This window comes from Oryx dammah, unplaced genomic scaffold, assembly GCF_014754425.2.
Source record: "Oryx dammah isolate SB20612 unplaced genomic scaffold, SCBI_Odam_1.1 HiC_scaffold_21, whole genome shotgun sequence".
Classification (NCBI taxonomy): domain Eukaryota; kingdom Metazoa; phylum Chordata; class Mammalia; order Artiodactyla; family Bovidae; genus Oryx; species Oryx dammah.
The window spans coordinates 56,253,175-56,280,717 of record NW_024070205.1 but is presented as its reverse complement, the minus strand read 5'-3'; the positions used below and the strand labels follow the sequence as shown (position 1 = coordinate 56,280,717).

The 27,543-nt window shown below is 48.2% G+C and overlaps 1 protein-coding gene across 2 annotated transcripts; it reads left to right on the top strand.

Moving 5' to 3' along the window:
- Positions 1–1,269: 1,269 nt before the first annotated feature.
- On the top strand, positions 1,270–27,366 carry CUNH1orf115 (chromosome unknown C1orf115 homolog). 2 transcript variants are annotated; one of them, XM_040263246.1, is made up of 3 exons: positions 1,282–1,676; positions 18,413–18,505; positions 27,086–27,366. In XM_040263246.1, exons 1-2 carry the CDS (start codon positions 1,380–1,382, stop codon positions 18,497–18,499), a joined length of 384 nt encoding a protein of 127 aa, XP_040119180.1. In that variant the 5' UTR covers positions 1,282–1,379; the 3' UTR covers positions 18,500–18,505; positions 27,086–27,366. The 2 variants fall into 2 exon arrangements, with proteins under 2 accessions (XP_040119179.1, XP_040119180.1); XM_040263245.1 differs by lacking the exons at positions 18,413–18,505; positions 27,086–27,366 and adding an exon at positions 10,929–13,404 and having other exon boundaries at positions 1,270–1,676.
- Positions 27,367–27,543: the final 177 nt, after the last annotated feature.

Sequence of the window (27,543 nt, the reverse complement as noted above, 5' to 3'; positions counted from 1 at the left end):
AACAGTCACTGTAATGGGTTTTTATCATTCACTTCATTTAATTATCTTAAACATTTTAAGTGACTTTTATAAACTTAATATAAGTGATTTTCTTTTCAAGTCCTTCAACTTTGTACAGGACTATGTAACTCATAAATATAGTAAATAACTTATTTTTATATTCCTTTCAAGTTAAACTTATCAGTCTAGATAAATTATTTGATTTTACAATTTAAATTGAAATCAAAAAACTAATTTTTTATATTCTACTGTTAAATTATGACTATTGTATATACTTCTAGTAGTATATCCAAACAGTTCTTAAACACATCATACATTTTGATAGTATTAAAACATTAATGAAATAATAATACATTGTTTTTATACTTAATTCTAAATTTCCAAGAATTAACAGGTATTCACCTACATAAGAAAGTAAGATATCCCAAACAGATTGAGATGCACAGTAATCTGAGAATGCATGTCTACCAGAGTGATATTCTTGAAAACTGTGATCTTAAAGATTACTTCACATGATGTCATATGCTCACGCCAGAATTAATTTTTCCAGCCCTGTTGGTTTGCCTCCCTTTTCCACTGGAGTCAGACTGTGATGAACACCACCCATGCACTCATTTGTGTTTCTGAATGTTTCCTTAGCATAGGCACCTGGAAAGTTACAACTGTTTTTCAGAACTCAATAAATATTTTCTGATTGCCTTTCCAATAGCCTATCTCTAGTTTGCATTCCATTGAATACTGTATTATAACCATCATCTCACCATATCCTCACCAGCACTGAATATTGCTCAGTCGTGTGGGACGCTTTGCAACCCCATGGACTGTAGCCTGCCAGGCTCCTCTGTCCATGGGATTTCCCAGGCAGGAATACTGGAGTGGGTTGCCATTTCCTTCTCCAGGGGATCTTCCAGACCCAGGGATCGAACCCAGGCGGGTTCCATCCTGCATTGCAGGCGGACTTTACCGTCTGAGCCACCGGGGAAGCTCACGATCTTTATTACTATCATCTTTTCCATCACCATCATCATCATCTCTGCCAGTCTGCACTTGGGCAAAGGAAGTCTCACTAGTTGGGGTTCACTTCTTTCGTTGTAAGTGCGGTTGAACGTGCTTTGCATGTTAATTGTCCATTGACCTTTCGAGCTGGGGGCCGCTGGGGCCGACCAGCCGAAGGCCAGGCCCGGTGGAGCCACCGCCATCCCAGGCCCCACGGCCAGGGGGCGCTGCGACGCCAAGTCCTCCCGCCCCGTCCGGGTTGGCCTGGGCTGGGCTGGGCCGGGTCGCGCTGGGCAGTGGTGGGCGGCGCGGCTAGAGGTGCGGGCTGGGAGCAAAGGTTGGTGTCTTTACGCCCCGACCTCAGCCGGAGGGCCCGCAGCATCATGACGGTGGGAGCCAGGCTCCGAAGCAAGGCGGCGAGCAGCCTCCCGCGCTGCGGGCCCCTGGCCCGGGGGCGAGGGCGGACGGAGGGGGACGAGGAGGCAGCCGCTATCCTGGAGCATCTGGAGAGCGGGGCGGAGGCGGCGGAGAGCGAGGCGAGCGCCCGGCGCCCGGAGTCCCGGGGCGCGCGGAGGGTGCACCTCGCCGTCCTCCCAGAGCGCTACGAGCCGCTGGAGGAGCAGGTGCCAAGCGAGAAGCCCAAGAAGAGGTACCGGAAGAAGCTGAAGAAGTACGGCAAGGTAGGCATTCAACCGCCACCAGTGCCCTGGGTGGGGCATCAGACGTCTGCCGGAGAGCTGAAGTCCGATCCCTACAGCCTGACGCTCTCAGCCTCTCTGCCCTGCCCTGCTCCCGCGCCCGCCACCGCCCTCCCGCCCCCCGCCATTCTCTCCTGGAGCCCCGAAACGGCTCCTTGAACTGGGCCGTGGGGCGAAAGTGACTGTGGGGAGGGATCGTAACTAAAGGAGAGGTTGCCCTGCTCACAGCTCCCCGGCTTCCCCCATGCTGGCGGGTGAATAACATTCCCAAGGGTCGATTACCAGATGGTTCTGGTCCTAGGGGTGTCTTCCCACTCTCCTGTGTAGTCGGGAGGACAGGAATCAGTGTCCCTATTTTACAGATGGGAACACTGAGGAATTAGCGTGTTTCGGTGACTTGTAGAAGATGGCCCAGTTGGAAAGCAGGGAGTTACAACCCAGTTTATCTGTTTTCCAGCAACATCCTCTCAAGGACATCCCACTAGCTGAGAATTGTTGGCGTTATTCCCCTAAATATTCTCAAGGTGATTTCCAGGGCCTGGGAGCGCAACAGTCCCTAAGTATTCACTCATTGAATCTACCTTTCTCCCAGTGTGTCTCTCTGCAAACATACTATCACTTGCCTGGGGGGGAGGGGGAAAGAGAGAGAGAATAAGAATATGGGATACAACGGGAGTTTCTTTCTCAGAGATCAAAGCCCCAAAGCAGTTCCCAAGTTCTTCTGCCTGCAAACCCTTAAAGCTCCTGCTGCCTCAGGCCCCTGGAGCTGGACAAGGCAACAGGAGCTCACTCTGTCTCGGCCAAAGGGCAGGAGCTCCACCTCATTTTTGTCCCTCCAGTTATCTGTGTCCTCCAGCAATCTCTTATCATACCTGAAACTGACCAGTCTCCACACCTAGCAACTGAGCTTTGTCATCTTCTTTAAAGGTGCGTCAGCAGCTCTGGGACCAGTAAACAAGTAGGCAGTGGTAAAGTATATTAATAAATGTATATTAGTAAAAAGTATAAAATTGGGACTTTCAGTCATGCGAGAATGAATCATCCTTTTTCCTTTTTTACCCAGTTGAGCACCAAAAAAGTCATTGTTTGCCTCAGTTGGTGAACTGATAAATGTGTGAATCCCAGCTCAGAGGCTGGCTGAGCTGAAGATGCTTTGGGAGTTCTAACAATGTGCCAGACGTTGCGCTGAGCACTAGAGATCTAAAATGGGTGTGATGTAGTCGTGCCCTAGTGGAGTCTTCCTGGGGAGACTGGCATATGGGTCACTGCCCTGGAGCTACATGGAAAGAGCCTGGGCATTTTATCTTCAGGAACGAGGTTGTAAAGTCAAGTTTTTCAGATCAGTGGTGACATGGAAACTGGGCACAGAAGGATGAGTCAGGGTTTCACAGGTTAATGATGAGGTACTGGTTCACATTCACTAGCATGATTATTATTAGAAAAAAAAACCAGAAAATAGCAAATGTTGGCGAGGATGTGGAAAGTTAGAATTCTTGTGAGTTGCTGGTGGAAATGTAAAATGGGGCAGCTGCTGTGAAAAACAATTTAGCATTTCCTCAAAAAATTAAACACAGAACTAACATATGCCTAGTGTATAAATACACAACAAGGACCTACTGTAAATAGCATAGGGAACTATAGTCAATATCTTGTAATGACCTATAATGAAAAACAATCCAAAAAGGAATATATATATTGGTGGCACAATGCTAAAGAATCCGCTTGCCATTGCAAGAGATGATGGAGACTTGGGTTCGAACCTTGGGTTGGGAAGATCCCCTGGAGGAGGAAATGGCAACCTGCTCCAGTATTCTTGCCTGGAAAATTCTATGGACAGAGGAGGCTGGCGGCTACAAGTCCTGTGGAGTTACAAAGAGTTGAACACAACTGAGCACGTATGCTGTCATGCTCACACACATGTACCGTATGTAATAGTAGTTCCAGCTCCACTCCTAGAATACCCAAAAACGAACTGAAAATAGGTACTCAGACAGATATATATGTATCCATGTTCACAGCAGCATCACAATAGCCAAAGAAGGGCAACAACTCAAATGTCCATCAATTGATAAGCGGGTAAACAACATGTAGTACACACACGGTGGAATACTATTCAGCCATGAAAAGGAATCAAGTACATGCTACAACATGGATGAAACACGGTGCTAGTTGAAAGCAGCCAGACATACAGGGTCACATATCATGCATATGATTCCATTTATATAAAATATCCAGAATAGGTAAATCAAGAGAGACAGAAGGCAGATGGTTGCTTACCAGGGACCGGAGGGAAGGAGAAATGCAGAGCGACTGCTTGCTTAATGTGTATGGGTTTGCCTTTGGGGTTGATGAAAATATTTAGAAGTAGATAGAAGTGGTGGTTGCATACGGTGTGAATGTGCTCAATGTTACTGAGTTGTTCGCTTGACGATGGTTAATTTTTACATTATGTGAATTTCACCTCACCTAAAAGAAACAAACAAGAAAGAATTCCACCAGATAGAAAAAGGATGGGGTACAGGGCAGAGTGCTGGCAGAATCGAGGCAGTGACAGCTTTTCAGTGTCACATGCTGCTTCAGTAAACCAGGAAGCCAGGTGAGGACGCTGTCGTGTTAGAGGTGGATGTGCCCTTTCTGCCCTTCAACTCCCAGGGTGCAAATGAGCCACCCCTCTTTGTTGAAAATCCATAACATTAGCCAAGGCTCAGCTAGAAATGTAGGGAGGTGACATTCCCAGCTTTCGTCACCAGGCGAAGTTTTATCTCACTTGGGTCAGGGGAGTAAGAAGAAAACTTGACCTGCAGATAACTCCATGGAAGGGCGAAGAAAGTTCCTTTCTATCTTTTAGTCACTCATATCCTTCATGAAGGTGCTTTCCTGCTTCTCTTTTTTTGGAAAAAAAAAAATCTTTATTTTTGGCTATTTTGGGTCTTTGTTGCTGTGCTTGGGCTTCTCTCTAGATTTGGCGAGGAGGAGCTGCTCTCTAGTCATGATCTGAAGCCTCCTCACTGCGGTGACTTCTCTTGTTGCAGAGCATGGACTCTAAGGCAGTTGGGCTTAAGTAGTTGTGGCGTACTGGCTTATTTACTCCGCAGCACGTGTTATGTTCCTGGACCGGGGATCAAATCGGTTTCCCCTGCATTGCAAGGCAGATTCTTAAGCACTGGACCACCAAGGAAGCCCCCCTGCTTCTATGTACAGAAAGGTGTTTGGCTTTTGTGAACTGTCCTAGGATAGGCCCCCTACCCTCTGCTAACCCGTGTCCCCGAGGAGGGTCACCCCAGGGCTGTTTTGGGTCCAGCGTCTGGCAGGAATCTCTGGGCTCCGAAGGCTGGGTTCCTGGGACTCTTGGTGGTCAGGGGCCCAAGTTGATTTTGAAGTAACAGAATATTCAGATGGAGCCTGGGTTGCTGGGAAAGTCCCCGTTTTTTGAGTGAAGGAGGCGGAAGTACTTTGCTCTTACAGTCTGCTGGGTGCTCCGTTGCACACACAACGTGCCATAGCTCTGACTCTTCTTAACCACCTTGGAAAGCCCACAGACTCCCATTATGCAGTGAAGGAAACTGGAGTTTCAGGAAGTTAAGCTCTTTGTTCAAGGCTGCACAGCTTGAGAGAAGCCGAGCTGGGCGTCAGGACCCTCTCCTGGCCTCTGCCTGTGGGGAAGCAGTTAGGATGGAGGCAGGAGGCGGTTAAGGGCACCAAACCCCAAACTTACATTCATATAGGAGGTCATCTTTCCCAGGCACCTCTGGGAGCCACAGGGAGAGGTGTAGGTTAAAAAAAGTTACTAAATTTTGTTAATCGGGCTGCTTGAAGGGAGTTAGGAGAGGGGAAACACAGGGTGTGGAATGACCTTGAGCTCAAGAAGGTATTGGCCGCACGTCTAAGTAGAGGGTTAGGACATGGGCCCTGGAGCCGGACTGCCTCCTACTGGTTGTGTGACCTTGGGCTCTGCTCTCCTTTCTGCCTTGGTTTCCTTTCTGTCACATGGACTGTGGTTAAGGAGTGAATGAGTCCATCCACGCAGAGGTCTTGGAGTGCACCTGGAATGTGATGACGGTTCTATGACTGTTGTTGGCTGTTTTCTAAGAGTTGGAGGAGAGGCCCCATACGACTGGTTCTTTTCTGATTTTGTTTAATGAGCTGTATCTCGGGGGAAAAAAATCAGCTCCCTGGAGACGGAAATGGCAACCCACTCCAGTATTCTTGCCTGGAGAATCCCGTGGACAGTGGAGCCTGACGGGCTCCATACAGTCAGTCCATGGGATTGCAGAGTTGGATATGACTGAGTGACTAACACTTAGCTGACCAGCCACCTCAGCTTTGTGCCTGGGATGTGAAGACTGGATTTTATATTCCAAGGAAAAGGGCCTCTGTTGAGAACTGGTTTCCTTTTGGAAACTGGATGGGGCAGGAAATCCCTGACATCCTTGGGGATTAGTTGAATGCCCAGGAACCCCTAGAAAAGCCACATTCCCTGTATTAGATTCCCTGTAACAGATTACCACAAAGACAGTGATTTAAGACGACACAAACTTGCTTTCCTACAGTTCTGGAGACCAGAAGTCCAAAACCGGCCTTTCTGAGCTTCAGTCGGCAGGCTGATTCCTTCAGGAGGCTCCAAGGGAAACCGTTTCTTTGTTCTTTTCAGCTTCTAGAGGTGCCCCCTCCCCGCCACCCCACTCCACATCCAAGGCCACTGGCATAGCATCTGCAGGTCTCTTTCTCTCTGTCCTTCTGCTTCTGTCACTGCAGTGCCTTCTCTCTGAGTCCTCCAGAATCACTTTTATAAGACTGGCTGTTCTTATTTGCATCCTTATATTAATAAAGATATAAGAATCCTTATAATGATCAGGTTCCCCTAGATAATCCATAATCCATGGTAGTCCCTCCAATTCAAGATCCTTCATTAACTGATGTCTGCAAAGTCCCTGTTGCCAAATGAGGTGGCCTATACACAGATTCTGGGGATTAGGACTCTCGGAAGAAGGTATTATCCAACCCTCCACACTGTCCTGTGATCCCCCAGGCCCCTCTGCCCTTCTGAGAGATCATTTGGTTTGAAAAAGCTCTACTCAGATCAAAAATTGCAAAATCTGCTCCCTCCAGTGACACTGAATTGGTCGATGATAATATTTCTCATTTCTTTGCATCACATTTCTCAAGTTCTGTGTTTTGACTGTGTTCTAGCTAATGAGCTATTTTAGTAACATCTTTTTCTCATTGGCAAAGATGAAGTGACATGCAGTTTTTTAAAAATAGCAGGCAGAAGGAAGTGGATGTACAAATACCCATAATGTCAAGTTTAATGAAGGCCATCCATGATTCTAGGGGCTTTGCTTATAAAGGGTGCTGTGGACTGTTAGAGGACAATTTTTGTGGTTATTTCAAACAGGTAAGTAAAATTCTCCCACTGAATCTTATCACACATTTATAGAGATGTATCTTTTAGTAGCATCACCTCCCTACCCTGGACATACACCCTAATGTCCCATTGAGAAGTTGATGACACAGTGTCCCAGGAATCAGTGTCTAAAAAAGCCATCAAAATTACCTTCATCTCCCAGAACTCCTCCTTTGGCCTGAGAGCAACCAAAGGAAACACCCAGGCCCTTTCTGGGTGCTGGGCATACAGTATTGAGCAGGACCTCATTCTGTTATCCTGAGGCCGATGAAAGCCGAGATAAGCCAGAAATCATAGGAAAGTACAGTCTTAAGAAACTTCCCTGAACAGACAACAAAATATCTTAGATTTTAAAATTACTACCACAAACCTAAACTACTATAAAGTAAAAAGAAGCAGAGGTTATTTTCCAATAAAGCTAACTGATCTTTGAGGGCATTTGTACTGCTGGATTTGGTACCAGGCACTGTTCTAGTGGGCTTCGCTCATAAAGAACCCGCCTGCCAATGCAAGAGACAAGGGTTCAATCTCTGGGTAGGGAAAATCTCCTGGAGAAGGAAATGGCTACCCACTCCAGTATTCTTGGCTGGGAAATCGCTTGAACAGAGAAGCCTGGCGGGCTGCAGTCCGTGGGGGTCTCAAAAGAGTCAAACACAACTTAGCAACTAAACAACTGTTCTAAGTACTTTCCTTGCACAAACCCATTTAATCCTCTTTACCCAGTGAGGTGGTTACCAAATATTCTCATTATATAGTTGAAGACACTGAGGCCAAGGAAAGTTAGGTAAGTGATGGGGGTGGACTTTATGCCCAGGCTACAAGCAACTGCAAGGTTACATCTGCCTTCATGAAAGAAGGGAAGTGTATGTGGGGGTGAAGGACACAGACCCTGAGATGAGATTTCTTTGGGATTGAAGTTCAGCTCTGCCTCTTACCAGCTGTATAATCACAAGTAGACTTAACTCCTTGGTGCTTCCTTCTTGTTGAAGCCTAATAACCAAAGGCCTCTAGGAACATACGAGTAGCCAGTCGAGGTTAGATTTGTCTATTTGTTGCAGCAAGGAAGAGTGTTTGCCAGAGGAATCATGAGTCCTCAGAAAGGAGAGACCTCAAATAGAGAGGTAAATATTTGAGTCGGAGCCAAAGATATAAATTTGGAATTTATCAGCATACAGGAAATACTCAAAGTCACTGGAAATGGGGTGACATCACTTGTGGAGAAATTCTAGGCCAAAACATGTTTTAAAATAAAAAATAAGGAACAGTACTGAAGAATAACATTTTAAAGTTTGATTGAAGGAATCATCCAGTGAAGAAACCTGAGGAGGGCCATTAAAAAACAGAACAAAATAATGCCATTTGCAGCAACATGTGTGGGCCTAGAGATCACCATACTGAGTGAAGTAAGTCAGAGTCAAATATCACATGATGCGACTTACATGTGGGGCTTCCCTGGTGGCTCCGCTGGTAAAGAACCCGCCTGCAATGCGGGAGACCTGGGTTCGATCCCTGGGTTGGGAAGATCCCCTGGAGAAGGGAAAGGCTACCCACTCCAGTATTCTGGCCTGGAGAATACCATGGACTGTGTAGTCCATGGGGTCACAAAGAGTCGGACACAACTGAGCGACTTTCACTTTCATATGTGGAAACCAAAAAAAAAGAGAGAGAGAGAGAGATAGCAAATGAACTTATTTACAAAACAGAAATAAACTCACAGGCATAGAAAACAAGCTTATGGTTACCAGAGGGGAAGGAGGGATAAGTTAGAAATTTTGAATTAGCATATACACTACTGTACATAAAATAGATAAACAACAAGAACCTAACCTATAACACAGGGAACCATATTCAATATCTTATAATGACCTATAATGGAAAAAAATCTGAAAAAGTCTATATCTATCTATATAGATGGATATATAATATATCCTTTTTACAGTGTTTCAGACATACAGCAAATGATCCTGTCATATATATATATAAATTGCCTGGAGAATCCCCATGGACAGAGGAGCCTGGCAGGCTGCAGTCCATGGGGTCTCAAAGAGTTGGACACAACTGAGTGACTAAGCACAGCACATACATATATAGATATATTTATATAGAGAACTGAATCACTTTGCTGTATATCTAAAACACTGTAAATCAACTATACTTCAATTTTTTAAATGTTAAAAAATAGAAAAGAAAGCTGAAGAAGGGCTTCGTGTGAGGTAAGGGAAAAGTCAAAATGACCGTTTGATGAAGTATCCAAAGCGGCCGAGAGTCAGGGGAAAGACAGAAAAGTGCTTATTGGCTCAGGCAACATGGCGGTGGTGGATGGCCACGGCCAAGCCGTCCTGGATGGGTCAGAGTAGAGGACGAAGGAGTAAGGAGGGGGAAGTAGAGGCAGTGTGTGCAGATGACTCTTTCCATTGGCTTGGTGTGACACGGGCAGGGCCTAGAGAAGGCTGCGGAGTCAAGGGGACAGCTCAGCATATGTGTAAGCTAAGGGGGGTGACCCAATGGGGAGGAAGAGGGTGATGATGTTGGAGAAGGGAAAGCTGAGGGCAAGGGGAAGAGGGTACCAGCAGCAACTGTCAAGGCAATGGCCGTAGGGGTACTTTTTCCCACTGGGACATGGCTAGGTGGGAGGAGAAGTCAGGGCAGGTGTAGACAGTGGCAGAGCATAACTGGGTTCCCCAATGACTTCTGACCTCCTCATCTAATAAGGATATGGACACAGTGTGTGTTCGTGTGCGCTGGGGGCTTGTGGAGAAAGGAAGAGGTAAGAAATCCTATCTGGGAGAGAAGGAGAGTCGGCCTACTGGACCAATGGACCAGGCTGGTCAGGCAGTGTTGGTGTCAGAGTGAGGCTTGCAATTGTGATCAGGGATTTTAAGTGGTCATTGGAGCTGGAAGCATTGAGGACGGATAGACAAGATGTATGATGATGTCCAGGTCACCTCCATGAGTGCCGTCGTCATGGAGACAGAAGTTGGGGTTGGGGAGAGAAAGGGGAGGGGCAACAGCACGGCCAATATTAGCTGGTGGTGGTGGTCTTCATTCCTCTGTCCTTTGGATACCCTCTGACTGGCACCAAGCCTTGAAGACAAGGAGGAGGAAGAATGGATACCAAGAAAGTAAGGCCCAGCCCTTACCATTAAGGAGTGTAGAATTGTATCAGGAACCCCAAACCATGGGCGCAACAATGACAGAGCTGCGGGAGACTTTAGAGACACAAAATGTGGGTCAGAGGGGGCGTGTCCTGCGCTTAGAGGGAGGACGGGATGGGCTTTCAGCTCAGGTGAGTGACGGAAAACTTGACCCAGCCCTCCTCCGATCCAGTAACTTCGCTTGAACAGAGGAGAGTGGGCTTTGTTTCAAATAATACAACACTGTTGGTTTGGTTTAAATTGTTAAAAATATGTATTTGGCTGTGCCAGGTCTTAGTCGTGACACGTGAGATCTAGTTCCCTGACCAGGGATTGAACCCAGGCCTCCAGCATTAGGAGCATGGAGTCTCTGCCACTGGACCACTAGGGAAGCCCCCTGGTTTGGTTTTAGAACTAGCAGCTTCACGGTTGTCTCCAAGAAGATCTTTGAATTACCTGGAAACTTGTGGGGCTGGAAAGCCCTTGTCAAGGTGCTGAGGTCTGTTCTGATCCCCCGTGTGTTCTTCTGATGGGGTTCCATGTGGGGTGCCAGAGAGGTGGGAAATTGCTGACTTGCTCGTTTGCCCTGGGAAAGTGAGGCGAGATGACTCTGTATGTATGGCACAACTGTGCATGAACGATCACAAAGTTGCCTCATCTAACCCTTTGCTTTTCTCCTCTGTTCCTAAAAACTAGAACGTTGGGAAGGTTATCACCAAAGGATGCCGCTACATCGTGGTCGGCCTGCAGGGATTCGCCGCTGCCTACTCCGCCCCGTTCGGCGTGGCCACCAGTGTGGTGTCGTTTGTCCGCTAGTGGGAGCTGCCTGGGCGGACCCCGCAAAAATAATCAGAAGCCTCTGTTCTGGGAACAGTGTGAACCCAGGAGCATTTCAGACTTGAACCCACAAAATACTCAGAAGAGAAAAAACTGTCTTGGTTGAATTGGACGAATGTCATGGATGAGTCATCCCCATCCATCTGCTGAGCTTCCACATCTCTCGGACACAGGTGGCCCTGGTGGACAATCCTGCAGAGAATTAGGCTGAGGTCAGGTTTGGGATTAGCAAGAGTTTGCTAAAACCAGAGCTCCCCATGAAAGCTGGCAGGGGTGGCTAAGAGGCAAACACTTGGCAGGAGCCAGTGCTCTGGGCGGGCAGCAGAGTGGTGATTAGAGATAGGGTGGGAGGTGGCGGATTTTGATTTGGAGTGAGCCAATTTGCTCGATTCTGGAAAGTTCTCAGGCTGACAGAGCTCCCAGCCCGTGACTGCCTCAGTTCTGAGGGCACCCAAGGAACTGTTTGTTCCTAAAGTCATCCCCCCATCTCCTTTCTGCACTCCTTTGCCACTAGAAGTTTAATTACAGGCTTGAGAAGAAGGAGGAAAGAAAAATCTCTTTGAAGGCGCCGATGCTTTGAAAACCATGTTGACACTGTGTCATGACTGTTTCAAGTAGATGAAGGCTTATCACTGTCACTTTCTCTGACATGAATGTGCACGTGGTGATGGGGGAAGGAGGATCAGCAAGTTCAAGTGCAGGTTGTTTGAGGGAGGGAGGGCTCCTAAGCGCTGCTGGGCCCAGTCCAGCCCATTCCAGCTTGGCCACACGTGGGGCTGGCCAGACCCCACCTGCAGGCAGATAGCCAGCTGAGGTCGTGGGCTTCCTGACCCAGCTATCAGGTACCATCAGCCGCATCATCCTTGGCGTCAAACCGACAGCGGGTGCTCTGTCTTGAGAGAGAAACACCTAGAAAGGAAAGTGTATGATTTAGAAAAGGAACCAGAAAGTAGGAGAAGGTATGAAGGAAGCAGAAGAAAGATGCTGGATGAGAGAAGTGGAAGCACGGGGACCAGCTCTGGGTTATCAGTGTTGGAAAGTCTTAGGCTCTGGATGTGGGCGAGGGGAGGCTAGGTGGTCAGCGGTGCCACACTGATGCTTCCAGACCCTCTGAGGCCCGTGAGCTCACATTGGCTGCCCTTGGAGTAGCCTTTCCTCTCCTGTGCTGCCCAATTTGACATCATCTCAGCTGGGTTCAAAAAGTTGGGGTGGGTGAGAGTCCTCGGCCTGGAGGATGATCTGTGGACTGCCACTGAGTCATTGGGTAGGGAGGTGCCCACTGTCAACCATCACAACACGCCCCTGTTCTGACCTGGTTTCCAGAATAATAATTTCCAGTTCAAAATAGTTATTATGAACCAGTCTGCAGGCTCGGTGACAACACCTACTTGTTTCCCTGTGAAGTTTAACTGGGGAATGCAGGCTCAGTTGCTCACGCTTTACCCGTCAAACCCAGCTAGGAAGTGGAGAAGGTTGGAAGACAGACAGACAGATGGACAGAAAGAGGAATGAGTGGAGGGGAGAGTGTTGTAGCTGTGAAGCTAGGTTCTGCTTCACATCCTGGAGGCTCATCACTGAAGGTGAGCTGGGACCTAATTCCTGCATCATTCATATTTGTGAGGAAAAGAGAATAGAAATGGCCCTGTGTTAGCACCAATGGCACATTTTCACACATGTAAGATAATTATAGCATGCCCGGCCACACTGGGAGTCGGGGAAAAGGAGACATCAGTGAAAAAAAAAGCAGAGCTTCGTTTAGTGGGAAAGAGAGTCACAGGAAAGGCAGATGGGGGAAGGAGCCCACGTGAGTTGGGAGCACGCCTTCCTGGTGGCCCAGCGCTGCTGACTTGACCCAGAGAACCCTGTTGAGTTTCTCGGGTGTGACCTGAGAGGGACAAGAGCGGCCAAGGCTCATCCAAGGGCGAGCCACCCATCCAAGGGTGAGCCTCCCACCCCAGCCCCAAGTTAGAGACACTGCAAGGGCAAACACATTTGGCCCCGACGTTTGGAATTCTGGTTAAGAATTAACCCAGAAATTTCAAAAGTCGAAACTTCCCAGGACCATCCCTGTGAAGGTCTGTGCACAGAAGATGAACCATTCTAAACAGTCACTCAGCTGAGTTGTCATTTCCTCCGAGGCAGGGTACCCATGCTGCAGCTTACCTTTCTGCCTTTTCTTTCTCTTCGATTTTGTTTGTTCGTTTAATATCAGCATCCACACTCTACTAAAAATTGAATAATTTTAGAGCTTTCCCTTTACATGATTGACCAAGAGGCTTCTTTTGTATGCTTTTCTCATCATAGTCTGTAAATAAAAGACCTGATTTGTCTAATGTTTCTGTGTGTGAAGTTTTACTCCTCCACCCCAGTGAGTGAGGGACACCTCCCTGGGGCCCCCAGCAGGAGCCCAAGGCTTCTCCCCAAGACCAAGGGAAGGGGTAGGGACTCTGACTCCCTGGACAGAAGGTGGGGGTGGTGAGTTCTCCAGAAGCTCAGTAGAAGAGGTGTCTATGTAGGAGCCTCAGCTCATGAGTTGGTTAAAAATGATTTCCAGAACCTCCGATTTGGATTTAGAGAGTCTAGAATGGGGCTAGGAATCTGCATTTTCTACCACAGTCTAGAAGATTCTGAAGTAGTCACTGATCTGCCTGAACTGGGAGATGCTGGTGCCAGAGACAGCTGCAGGTTGCATGGGCCAGTGTACTCCAAGATGGGACCTGGGGTCAGCCAGGTGTCAGTGCTTGAGGAGCCCATGAAGCATGCACTCACTCAGCCCTGCTGGAGCATCCAGATGAGCTGACGGACCATCCAGGCAGGGTAGGGGCCACGCATGTCAACCCTCCCTGAGGCTTAGGACAAAGCAGAAGCCAGATCCCTGAGGTCCTCCATTGCCTTGGAATCACCCATACTGGCCCCCTGCCCAGCACCTGTGCCTTGTTGGAGAAGCTCCAACTGGTGTCTGACCAAGAAGCGCCCTGAAGCAGGACTTGAACTCACACCTCCCCGTGCATTCACCAGTATTCCTCCTGGGCATGCAGTGCCCTCAGCAGAAAGTGGTTGTGGGGCTGGGAAGCCATCAATGCAATTTTAGATTCAGGCAGCTGCTGTGACAGGTTTTGCACCTGTCATGCCTCCCCCATCCTTCTGCAAGAGCAGAGATGAACTGAATTTAACTTTGTGATGCCATCATCCCCAAAATGTTGTGAAATGGTTATAGGTGTTCCTGTAAGTTTATTTTATAATGCCATGCCCTCCTCCAGGGGATCTCCCGACCCAGGGATTCAAACCAGTGTCTCCTGCAGCTCCCGCATTGCAAGTGGATTCTTTATTGCTGAGACACTGGGGAAGCCCAATACAAATTATACACAGAGTTAAAACAAATGCCCTCAGCATCCTTGTATAGGCTGCATCCTAGAGGCTCTGTGATTTTGCCAAAAGCCTAGATCGTTCCTGAATAAGAAAAGCTCAAACTCCCTGACCACTCAGAGTGGAAATGGGGAAAAATTAATAATGCATGGCCCAACAATCCCACTACTGGGCATATAGCCTGAGAAAATCATAATTGGAAAAGATGCATGTACCCCAATGTTTGTAGCAGTGCTATTTACAATAGCTAGGACATGAAAGCAACCTAGATGTCCATCAACAGATGAACAGATAAAGTTGTAGTACATATATACAATGGAATATTATTTGGACATAAAAAGGAACACATTTGAGTTAGTTCTAATGAGGTGGATGAACCTAGAGCCTGTTATACAGAGTAAAGTAAGTCAGAAAGAGAAAAACAAATTTTTTATATTAACGCTTACATATGGAATCTGGAAAAATGGTGCTGATGAACCTATTTACGGGGCAGGAATAGAGACTTAGACATAGAGAACGGACTTTGGACACAGCAGGGGAAGGAAAGGGTGGATCGAATTGAGAGTGTAGCATTGAAACATATACATTATCACATGTAAAATAGATAGCTAATGGGAGGTTGCTGTATAACATAGGAAGCTCAGTCCAGTGCTCTGTGACAACCTAGAGGGGTGGGATGGGGTGGGAGGTGGTGGTGGGGAGGTTCAAGAGGTAAGGGACATGTGTTTATTATGGCTGATTCACACTGCGGTAAGCAAGACAATATTGTACATCAATTATCCTCTAATTAAAAATAGATTTAAAAAATAATAACAAACTGCAAAAAAAAAAATACATGGGATATTGTTTTTAAGAGGCAAAGTTGTTTCGAGCCAAGCCACTCCATCATAGCCAAAGAGAAAGAAAGTCTCTTCAGATTTTCTAAAGTGGGCACTGCTGGAACCCAGTGGGTGCACAAGCCACATAGGAGTGGAGGCAGAGGGAAGAAGAATGGGGGCAAAGGCAGAGGCTTGCCTGCCCAATGCCCCAGGAGTGCCTGGTGCCCTGCACCCTGCAGTTCCATCTAGAGACAGACTTTAGGACCAGAACCCACCACCTTAAAGCACTGGCTTTGCTTTTTTTAAAGGTGTTTCTCAGGTGATTCCTCTTGCAGCATCTGTCGACAAGGCTCTAAATAAACGTATCTGGTTCAAAGCAGACAGAAGAATCAGGGCAAATGTGCTGACAGACACAGAGGTGAGAGGGCATGCTTTCTTCCGTTGCTTGCCCTGTAATTCCAGAGTGAACCACTTCCATGCAGACTAGCTTTCCTCATTGAAAGTGAAGGGAGATGACTTGTATTGTTTTTGTTTGGGTTCCTCTGGAAGATATTTAGAATTGCTGCAGAAGTAGAACGTGCTGATATAACCTTTCTTTTCCTTCCCTCCTTTCCCCAGGGAGACCTATTCATCAGAAAAACCCTTTACTTGTTCAACTTCATTAATCATTTAAAGAGTCTTGAGTTAGGGATTTGGCTTCCCAGGTGGCTCAGTGGTAAAGAATTTGCCTGTCAATACAGGAGACACAGGAGATGTGGGTTTGATCCCCAGTTGAGAAGATCCCCTGGAGTGGGAAATGGCAACCTGCTGTAGTATTCTTGCCTCAAAAATTCCATCAACAGAGGAACCAGGCAGGCTACAGTCCATGGAGTCACAAAAGAGTCAGACATGACCTAGCGACTGAGCAAGCACGCACAAGTTAGGGATTATCACACCCACAGGAAAGGAGCTAGGAAGCAAAGACATTTTATATTGTGGGCGATGGTTTGTGTATTTTGAGGTCTTCGGAGTTGAAAAGGGCATAGATGATTTATGCATTTTCTGTCATCACCATCGTTTTTCCAAGCAAAATCAGACTTGAATTTCTCTTTCTTCATTTTCATTTCGGTGAATCAGTGAGCTGCTCCTGTGGTTGGACTCCATGCTACCTGCTCCCCCGGTCGTGGCTTTGTTGTCAGTAGGATCAGAGAGGGGAACCAAGATGCAGCAAAAACATCTACTAGATACTAGGCTGTAAAGAAAAAAAAGTCACCTGTCATTCAAGTTCTGCAAGGGTCAAGCCATCGACCACTGCAGATGCTCAACTATAGTGCACTGCCCCGAGGAGAGTTCAGGATGGAGAAAAGCAGGAAGCAACCTGTGCTTTGGATATACTGGCTCAACAGTTAACATGGATATCTAAGGAAAAATTTCAGTGACCTAAGATTCTCCCATCTTCTCATGCATCAGGTCAGTTCAGTCACTCAGTTGTGTCCGACTCTTTGCGACCCCATGAATCACAGCATGCCAGGCCTCCCTGTCCATCACCAACTCCCAGAGTTCACTCAGACTCACGCCCATCGAGTCAGTAATGCCATCCAGCCATCCTATCCTCTGTCGTCCCCTTCTCCTCCTGCCCCCAATCCCTCCCAGCATCAGAGTCTTTTCCAATGAGTCGACTCTTCACGTGAGGTGGCCAAAGTACTGGAGTTTCAGCTTTAGCATCATTCCTTCCAATGAACACCCAGGACTTATCTCCTTTAGGATGGACTGGTTGGATCTCCTTGCAGTCCAAGGGACTCTCAAGAGTGTTCTCCAACACCACAGTTCAAAAGCATCAATTCTTCAGTGCTCAGCTTTCTTTATAGTCCAACTCTCACATCCATACATGACCACTGGAAAAACCATAGCCTTGACTAGACGGACCTTCTCATGCATAGAAAAGCACTAAAACCATTAACTTGGAATGTCTGATCTTTGTGATTATCAATCATATTTTTATGCTTGATTGCATGTTTTCCCCAGCAAAAAGAAAAGAGCATACATTTTCATCTTTTAACTTGGAATTTTAATTATGTGCATAAGTAGCAACAGGAGAATGAGGAGTTCTAAGGTTTATACTTTATCTTCAGGTGGTTAGCTCACTTATGGTATGGGATCACTCCAGATAGCAAAGAGACCCAGTATAATTTTCCTGCCTCCTCCCTTACCTCTTAGTGGGCTGTCCTGAGATCAAAGACTGAGCCTGGAGTCAGTGACAGAGACATCAACGGTTTGAAGGCTGGGGGCATGTCTGAAGCAAGGTCCTGCGGTGACATGCTTTGCTCCCATGGGCAGAAGGAGGTTAGCAGTTACAGGGGAAGTTAGGTCAGGTTGGCACGATGGTTAGCAGGGAAATCTGCAAGGGGGTATGCCCTTCACTGCCCCTTTCATAAGCTGTTGGGAACAATCATTAGCTGGGGCCTCAGAGAAGTATGTAGGAAGCTCAGTCACATGAGTAGGCTGTAGGTGAAGCAGGCACTGGTCCAGCAGAAAGTGGGGGTGGGTGGGGATGTACAGGGAGCGTGAGAACAGCCCTCTTGAGTGGCCTGACCATACACCTCTTCAGAGCAGTTCCTCAGAGCTTGCTGAGAAGCTGTCTCCTGGGCTATAGTCCTCAGTAAGATCCATGAATAAAACTTAACTCACAACTTCTGCTTTTTGCATTTTTCTTTCCGTCAATAAGGCATTGTGCTGGGTGGCTTCGTGTTATTGTTGTTTAGCCACCAAGTCGTGTCCAACTCTGTGACTCCAAGGACTGCAGCCCGCCAGGCTCCTCCGTCCATGGGATTCTCCAGGCAAGAACACTGGAGTGGGCTGCCATTTCCTCCTTCAGGGGATCTTCCCAACCCAGGGATTGAAAATGCGCCTCCTGCACTGGCAGGTGGATTCTTTACCACTGAGCCACCCGGGAAGCCCATGGTTTCATGACATCCATTTAATTATCCATTTTATCTCCTTCTCATTAACAAAATCAACATGATAGCTATTATTATTATCTGAGTTTTATGGATAATGAAACTGAAGCTCAGAGAAGGTAAGGAATTCTGCTCTGATGCTGTGGCCAGGAAGCCTGAAACTAAGACCCACAACTTCCCTTTCTGGCCAGTTTCAGTGGCTTCTCGTTTCCTTTTCTCTCAGGCTCCTGTTACCACCAGCAACCATGAGGAAGAGCGATGCTTTAAATGGAATTACATCCAACGTGCGTCCCTGGTTCTGACATTATGAATCCAGGTAGTTAAAAAACCCTCCAAAAAAAAAACATGAGGGAGACTTTCCCTGGTGGTCCAGTGGCTAAGACTCTGAGCTTCCAATGCAGGAGGCTCAGGTTCGATTTCTGGTCAGGGAACTATATCCCACATGGTGTAACGAAAGAGTTCCCATGCTGCAGCTAAAGATCCTGCATGCCACGACTAAGACCCAGCACAGCCAAATTAATAAACAAATATTTTTAATATATTTAAAATTATATTAAATTTAATAAAATTAATTTAATTAATAAAATTAATACAATTTAATTAATAAATTTTAATTTAATTAATAAAATTAATTTTATTAAAATTTAAAATATTAAAATTAAGATATTTAAAAATATATTTAAAAACACATCGAGGTGCTTACCCTCCCATCATACTCTGGATTCTTGAGATGCTGTGCTTGCTGAGTTGCCACTTTGCCATGGTCAAGGCACAGAGTGGGGACAAGGAGCTGGACAGCAGAAGGGATCTGTGACCCCAAATCAGTGTGGTTGAATTTATTTTGCCATACTCAAATCATGCTTGGCATGATTTCTGCAGCCATAGCTACTATTCTCATTGACTGGTAACTGTGTGTCCATGGAGCAGTCCTCCCTTGTTTGTCCCTGGGTCCCTGGGCCACGTGCCAAAGCGCCAAGGGTAGCAGGAAGCCACCCTGTAGGACAGGAATAGTGCTGGCATCCTCCAGCCCTGTGACCCTGGGCAAGCTCCTCTCCATGTGTCCTGACCTGTGGGAGGGAAGGAAAAGAAGGCCTGAGAGATGGAGGAGGTGTGGGGGGAAACTGCAATGGAAGAATCCGGCAGCGTGGAGGGGTGGGGAAGGGGAGACAGCCTGCCACCCCATTCGCCCTTAGGGTTTTTCTCTATTACCCCGAAACACATCCTTTATCTGCTTTGAGTGGCTTCCAGGGTCCTCCAGATCACATGAGAGCCCCAACTAACCCTTTGCAGGAAAACAAACCCAGGCTGCAGGAGAGCTGGGCTGGGCTGGGGGTGTGAGTGCAAGAGTGGTAGGAGGGACAGGATGCAGAGGACGGACAAGGACAGGAAAGGGTCTGTTTACAGCTTCTAGTCTCTACCAGCCACGAGGAAGGACTCTGAACTTTCACCCTGAGTGTTTTTTTTTTTTTTTCAGTTTGGTGTGCCTTGTTTCCAAACACCTAGACTGGCCTCATCTGTAACATGGGGATCCAGAAGTCCTGACAATCCTCTAGGGCACAGAGTGTTCAGAAGACAAACAGGCAGCCTGAACACCAGTGGGAAAGCTCAGGAGGGTGCGGGAGGGTTGGAGACTCTTCCCTCCCACCACATAGCTGCAGGGGAACTACTAGCTAGGTATTATAAACTGTGAGGACCGGGGAGGCAAATACACACTTTCGTTAAATCACCCAAGGAGTCTCTTTGCTTATGTTCATTCATTTGTTCAAAACATATTTTTGATTGAAATATACCTGATATATTGTGTAAATTTATGGTGTATACAATGTTGGTGTGATATATTTATATATTGGACTATGATTGCCATTGTAGCCGTAGTTAGTGTCTCTGTCACCTGTCACAAAATTATCTGTGTGTGTGTGTGTGTGTGTGTGTGTGCACGCACGCACGCGGTGGGAGCAATTAAGACCTAGTCTCTAAGTTGGATCATTACAGTACAATATATATATATATATTTAACAGTACAATGATGTTGTCTATATTCACTAGACTGTGCATTAGATCTCCGGGACTTAGATATCTACTAGTTGCAAGTCTGTGCCTCTAAACAGGTGGCACTAGTGGTAAAGAATCCTCCTGCCAATGTAGGAGACCCAGCAGATGCAGGTTCAATCCCTGGGTCGGGAAGATCCTCTGGAGAAGGAAATGGCAACCCACTCTAGTATTCTTGCCTGGAAAAATCTCATGGATTTTTTTCTTTCCCTCCCACAGGGCTACAGTCCATGTGGTCACAAAGAGTTGGACATGACTGTGCCACTTAGCACATATGCCCTTAAACAACATCGCTCCCATTCTTTTGCCCCCAGGCCCTGGAAATCACCATTTTGCTTTCTGTTTTTACAAGGTTAGCTTTTTTTTTAGATTCCACATATAAGTGAGATCACACAGTATCTGTTTTTCTCTGTCTGACTTAGTTCACGCAGCATGATATTCTCAAGGTCCATCGTGTTGTCACAAATAGCAGGATTTCCTTCTTTCTCATGGCTGAATGAATAGTCCATTGTATGTGGATATCACGTCTTTACTACAAATACATTTCGAGTGCTTGCTGTGTTCTGTGTTGACTGAAAAAAGAAAATACATGAGACCTGTGAGTTAAGTTTTATTGGGGGCAGAATGAGGACTCTAACCCAGAAGATGGCCTCTCAGATAGCTCTGGGAACTGCTCCAAAGAGATGGGGGAGGTCAGTATATATGTGATTTTGATGAAGGAAGATGCAGGCAAGCTCACATTTTGGCAGGTTGCTGCTAGTCACCTGGAGCAGATGTCTTTTGTGCTTTTCTAGATGGGACAAGATGCAAGAATTTGGGTTCATAAAATCTTCTCCTGAGTATATCTAATTATCTGAGAGTCTGTTCTGCCCATTTTTCCAATAGCACATCATGCTTCATTCCTGATCTCCACCCTGAACTCCTTTCAGGGGGAGTGTTGAAAGTCAGTGACTACAGGGGCTGTTGACTTCATCCTTGCAGAAGCAGATGGAGAGTGCCAGTTTCTAGTCAGCAGCCGGCACCATGCTAGGTGCTGGGACTGCTCCCCTGGAGGCATCGGGACGAGGGGTTCTGCTCTGTATCCCAGTGCAGACAGGCCGTTGCAGATTCATGGGCAGGGTGGTTATTGGAGCCGCCTTGGGATCAATCCCCAAGGAGAAGGGGGCATGCACCTTTCGTTGCAGCTGCTCTCAGGGGCTGAGGCAATCTTGAAAGGGCTCTTCACTGAAAAGCTGTCTGCACGCAGTGCTCCCTGCAGACACATGTGGGTGGTACCTTGCTGTGTCTACACCCTCTGACACCACCCCACTACCCACGTTGTAGTTATTCAAAGGAGTTGTCCTTGCTGTTGTTCAGGCACTCTTTGTAGCCCACCAGGTTCCTCTGTCCATGGGATTCTCCAGGGGAGAATCCTGGAGTGGGTTGCCATTTCCTTTTCCAGGGGATCTTCCCTACCCAGGGACCAAATGTGCATCTCCTGCTTGGCAGGCAGATTCTTTTTTTTTTTTTAAATAATTAATTTTAATTGGAGGATAATTACTTTACAATAGTGTGATGATTTTTGCCATACATCAACATGAATCAGCCATGGTTACACGTGTGTCCCCCCCATCTTCAACACCCCCCACCTCCCTCCAACCTCCCACCTCCCACCCCACCCTATCCCTCTGGGTTGTCCCAGAGCAGCGGCTTTGGATGCCCTGTTTCATACATCGAACTCACACTGGTCATCTCTTTTACATATGGCAATATACCTGTTTCAGTGCTATTCTCTGAAATCATCCCACCCTCACCTTGGCAGGCAGATTCTTTACCACTGAGCCAGCAGAGAAGGCCATCAGGAGGAGAGAGTGAGTTAATTCTCACCACAGTGAAACGCATAGAAAGAGCTCAATATCATGTCATTGTGGTGTTCCTATTTCTAGAATGAACAAAGGAAAGTTTGGCTCTGAGGGAACTTGCAGTCCATTGAGGGGTTTCAGACAATCACATGTGATAAGCATGTGTATGTGGGGACCCAGGGACTCAAAAGGAGGGCCCTTCCACCCATCTTGACAAGGCTTTCCAAAAGGCAGGGGTGAGAGAGCTGGGGCCTGCAGGTTGAGCAGAGCTGCCCAGGCAGAGGAGGAAGGAGGGGCTTTAGGCGATGGGAGGCCCCGTGCAAAGGGCCAGAGGTGAGTGCCCCGGGGTGGCTGGAGAGGGGCCACTGGCAGGGTGCGGGGAGTGGGTAAAGGCCCCCATCTGAGTCACTGACTCTGGCAATTGAAGGCCTTTGCCAAGGATGTGCCTTCTGCTATGAGTGCAACCATTGCCCTTCACTCTCCTGATTGGCGGGGCTGGAACCTGGTCTCGAAGACACCCTAGGCTTTAGAGTTTAGAGCAGGGGAGGCCAGTGGGCAGGAACGGGGTGAGGGAGCCGCCCCAACCTGAGAGCTGCATTGAGCCGCTTCCTGTGACCCGAGTCTTCATGGGCACCTGGGAGGGGTTGTCCTGTTGGCTGGCAATCGTCCATCCTCTGCTAACACAGGAGGGAGGGAGAAGGGGCCTGGGTTTTCCCTTTCGCCTGCTCTCAACCTCAGGAAGCAATCTGAGCACAGCACAGGAAGTCAGGAAAGCAATTGCCTGTGTGGCCTTGAACCAATCACGTCACTTTCTGGAAACTGGGCATCATTTTCTGTAGAATTATAAGTTTGAAATGAATGGTCCCTCTTTGCACTGGTATCTGAGTCAGAGGAATTTTCTCAGAGCCTGTTTCTTACAAAACCACGGGCACTGTCGTTTGATCGTTGTTTAGCTTTTATTTATTCAAGGGGGTCGTTTCCTATTCTGCCTTCCTCTTGAGCTCTTAAGAAGCTCTCAAGGCCACTGACAATCAGAGGCCTGCTGCCTCCTCTCAAACTGCCCCCTACGGAGGAAACAGAAACAATGCGAATTGCTTCTCCAGCAGCCCGGGTCCCCTGCCAATGAGAGGTGTCCAAGTTGTTTATCTGGAACTATGGCTGTTCTCCCCAACACCCCCACACCCTCTGCCCCCTCTCCCTCTAGGCTGAGGTTCCCCATGGCCAGGACTGCCAGGATTGGTCAGGACTGGCCAGGAGAGGCCAGCTTCTGGTCTTCACCCCTTTCCATCAGCCACCTCCCAGCCCTGCACCGGGAGTTATCTTATCTTTCCCAAGGCTCAGCTCAAGGCCTCCTCCTCCATGCAGCCTTCCCTGAGCTCTGCTGAATGAATTGGTTCTTCCAGGCACAGCAGCAAGTCTTCACCCCGTTTTTTTCTGCTCTCTGTTAGAGTTAGCTATTAACACAGGTGATCCCACAGCCTTATGCTTGCATACAAATGGCAACCCACTTCAGTATTCTTGCCTGGAGAATCCCATGGACAGAGGAGCCTGGCGGGCTACAATCCATGGGGTTGCAAGAGTTGGACACGACTTAGCAACTTAAGAGATAGAGAGAGGGGGGCTCCCAAGTGGAGCCTGCTAACGCAGGAGACATAAAAGATGCAGGTTCGATGCCTGGGTCAGGAAGATCCCCTAGAGAAGGGAATGGCAACCCACTCCAGTATTCTTGCCTGGAGAATCCCATGGACAGAGGAGCTTGGCGGGCTACAGTCCCTGGAGTAGCACAGAGTTGGACACGGCTGAAGCGACTTAGTACACACATACAAACGTGCTGGATGAATGTTACTGGTGGGAAAGGCAGGGACAGAAACAGCACAAAGCTCTGTAGGAAGGCTGGTGGTGCAACTGGGACAAAACTGGTCCCTCTTTACTGTTTTCCGGCCAATATAGAACAAAAATCTGTGCTGAGTGTACGGTCTCCAGACACCTCCATGGGATAGCCCTGCTCAGGAACAAGGAGGTAGGTGATCATGAAATTCTCCTTGTGTAACTCCTGATAGCTCTAGAAGAGTCATCGAAACGAACCTGCTGCTGCCCTCAGCTGTCCATCACCCTGAGCGTATGGACTGTGTGTGAGTCACAGGGAGGGTGGGACCCTGAGTTTCAGTTCAGGGCTCTGGTCACGGGCCTGCTCTAGCTATGACCTGGAAGGGAGTGGAGTTTGTTCCATGCGCTGCCCGGCCTGACTGACCAGCAGCAGGATGCCCAGAGGGAGTTGGGAGTGCAGTAGGAGCTGATGAGTTCAGGGAGGTGAGGGCTGGGGGCCGTGGAGCTGGCGATGGGGACATCCTGCAGGGTTCTTAGTGACAGAAGGCACGGCTGCTGGCTTTGAACAGGTGAGGGTGGGACCTGACTTCTGTGATAAAGTCCCTATGAGGAGGGACTGTCATCAGCCCATTTCACAGATGAAAATACCAAAGCAAAGATGGTGAGAGACTTGCCTGACCCCTCCCCCTCCGCCCCCACCATCAGAGGGTGTCACCTCCATCCCAGAGGCCTGCTCCAGGCCATCCCAAAAGGCATTTGCTTCACTCTCAGCTGCTCCCTCTTTAGGGGGTCTCCCTTGCTGCACTTGAGTCAAGCTCCATGAGAGCTGGGGCTGCTTGCTTCCCGGCTGCATCCTCAGTGCCTTGAAGATGCCTGGTGCACAAAATGAGTTCAATGAGGCTTTGCTGATGAGGGGATAAGGAGAGAGGAAGTGCAGACAGCCTGGAGAGGGGCTGCTGGAGCACCTGATCCTGAGTTCTCGCCAAGGCTCGGTAGTCAAGGTTCCCACGGGAATTCCTGGGGGTCTAAGCCAGCCTGAGGTCAGGTGTGTGGGTGTCTGCCTGGGACTTCTCCCCACCCCGCCAAGGCATTGCCCCTCAGAGAGTCAGAGAAGGGCGCTTGGCTGCCTGCTGTCATTCATTGATGAGTTTCTTCCGTCTTTCACGTATTCAGTCATTCAGCTGTCCACTAAGCATTACCTTCACACCTATTCTGGGCCAGACACTGCGATAGGGGAGCCTGCAAGGAACCAAGTTTGAGTGTCTGCCCCTTGCATCCTTGTGGGCAGAGACCAAAGGGAAAAAGAAATGAGTGTACAACTGCTACGGGAGAAGGAAGTGAGGGACCTTGAGAGGGTGGGCAGCCAGGCCTGTAGAACGGCAGGGTGGCCTTGGGGCAGGGGTTCCCGCCAGGGAGAAAGCTTTGCAAAGCTGTCAGAAGCAGGGCAGCCTGCAGGAGGTAGGGGGCTCAGAGAAAGGGGAGCAGCATGGCTGGAACACCCAGAAAGGGAGAGGGTGGGAGGGGAGTTCTGGGGAGAGGTGAGAGGCAGGCAGCCAAGGGCCCCCTGGGCCTCAGCAGAGAAGGTGAGTGGAGGGGCTGGTCCTCAGAAGGGATGGGGGGTGGTGGCAGTGGGATCCATGGTTTGGAAAGACCACCCCCCCGCCCTTAGCTGCCATGGGGACTGACTGGGCCTGGGTGGACCCTGCCCTGAGGGGCCTTCTGGGTCATTCTGCAGGCCGAGCCTGTGATCAGGGTCCCAGAAGGACAGCGCTCACCGGAGTTCATTTTTTTTTAAATTTTTTTCTTTTGTGTGTATGTGTTTAATTGCTTTACAATGTTGTGTTAGTTTCTGCTGTACAGCAAAGTGACTCAGCTATGTGTCCATATATCCTCTCTCTCGGTCTTCCCCTGTCCCCATCCCCCCAGGTCATCACAGAGCACCGAGCTAAGCTCCCTGTGCTGTGCAGCAGCTTCCCCCTAGCTAGCTATTATTTTTTTAATGAACTGTTTCTTATTCTTTATTTTATTTGTAATTGGAGGATAATCGCTCTATAATATTGTGTTAGTTTCTACCACACCTCGGCCTGAGTCAGCCATAGGTAGACCCCTGTCCTCCCCCTCTTGAGCCTCCCTCCCACCTCCCACCCCATCCCACCCCTCAAGGTTGTCCCAGAGCACCAGGTTTGAGCTCCCTTCCTCACACTGCAAATTCCTGCTGGCTACCTACTTGACGTATGGTGAGGTATATGTTTCACTGTTGCTCTTTCAACGCATTCGTCCCTCCCTCTCCTTTCCCCATTGTATCCACAAGTCTCTCCCGGCTTCATCTCTCTTGCTGTGCAAGGCAGTGTCTATACGTCAATGCCACTCTCCCAGTTCATCCCACACTTCCCTTCCGGCTCTGTGTCACATGTCCATTCTCTACCTCTTCGTCTTTATTCCTTTATTCCTGCCCTGCAAATAGGTTCATCAGTACCCTTTTTCTAGATTTGATATGTGTGCATTTTTAGAAAACAGAAGTGGCAGAACTTACCAGGATGGATGGAGAGGAGAGGAACTGAAAAATCCTCTGGCTTCTGGCCCCAACAACAGGGGACGTCTCATCTAGGGAGGAGGGTAGAAACAGAAAATTGCCAAAAGTCTTTTGAGCTCAAGGCCAAAAGGGCCGTTTGTTTGTTTAATCTGTACAATGCCTATGTGCTGGGCCAGAAATACAATAGACACAAACCAGCCCCAGGTTTTTCTGCTGCAGCCACAGTATTTCCTGCACTGTTGTTTCTTTTTTTTACCTTGGAGCCTGGGCAGTCACATGACTGCCCCCGTCCCTGCCCTTGGGCTCCCAAAGGGAGACAGGGACTCAGTGTACACTCTTCCTGCTGGTCTCTGCTGGCACCGAGTTTGCTTAAAAGCACATTCCAGGCCTGAGGGTGGGAGGGAGGGCAGGGAGGGTTGTTTGTGTGCCTGCACCTGAGGAGGGCCGTGTGGAGGGAAAGAACACATGTGACTCAGTAAAGTCCAGGCCCTGCTGGGTGCTTAATATCACTGTGTTACTTAACGATCTTATAACCCAGCACGACCCTATGGGGCCTCCCCAGGACATGTCTTCCCCCTTATCCTCTGCTTTAGCTCCTCTCTGAAGAGAACAGTATCTGATGCACATTTCCTGAGTTGTTTCTCAGATGTGAAAACCCCCACCAAATGGAAGATGCTGACTACATGATGACCGTGAGTACACAGCCCCAGGACTGATAATGTTAACTCCTGTGACTCCACCCTGTTCCCTCATCATCAGCCAATTGTGCAGGATCTAATCACATACCCTGTGACCCCTGCCCTCACCTGGGTTTTTAAAAAATGCTCCTTTGAGAAGCTTGGGGCTTTTTGGAGCATGAGCTACCCTTCTCCTTGCATGGCCCCACAATAAACCTTTCTCTGCTCCAAACTTGGACGTTTTGGTGTGTTTGACCTTACTGTACGTCAGGGACATGAACTTGTGCTAATGACATAGATATTGTTGTCTCCATTATTTAAACAAGAAAATGGAGGTGGAGAGGCCTCACGAGTGTGCAAAGTCCTACATGAGACTGCTTAATTCCCATAAATCCAAACCCCACCTTCTTGGTCACGTTTTCCTTCC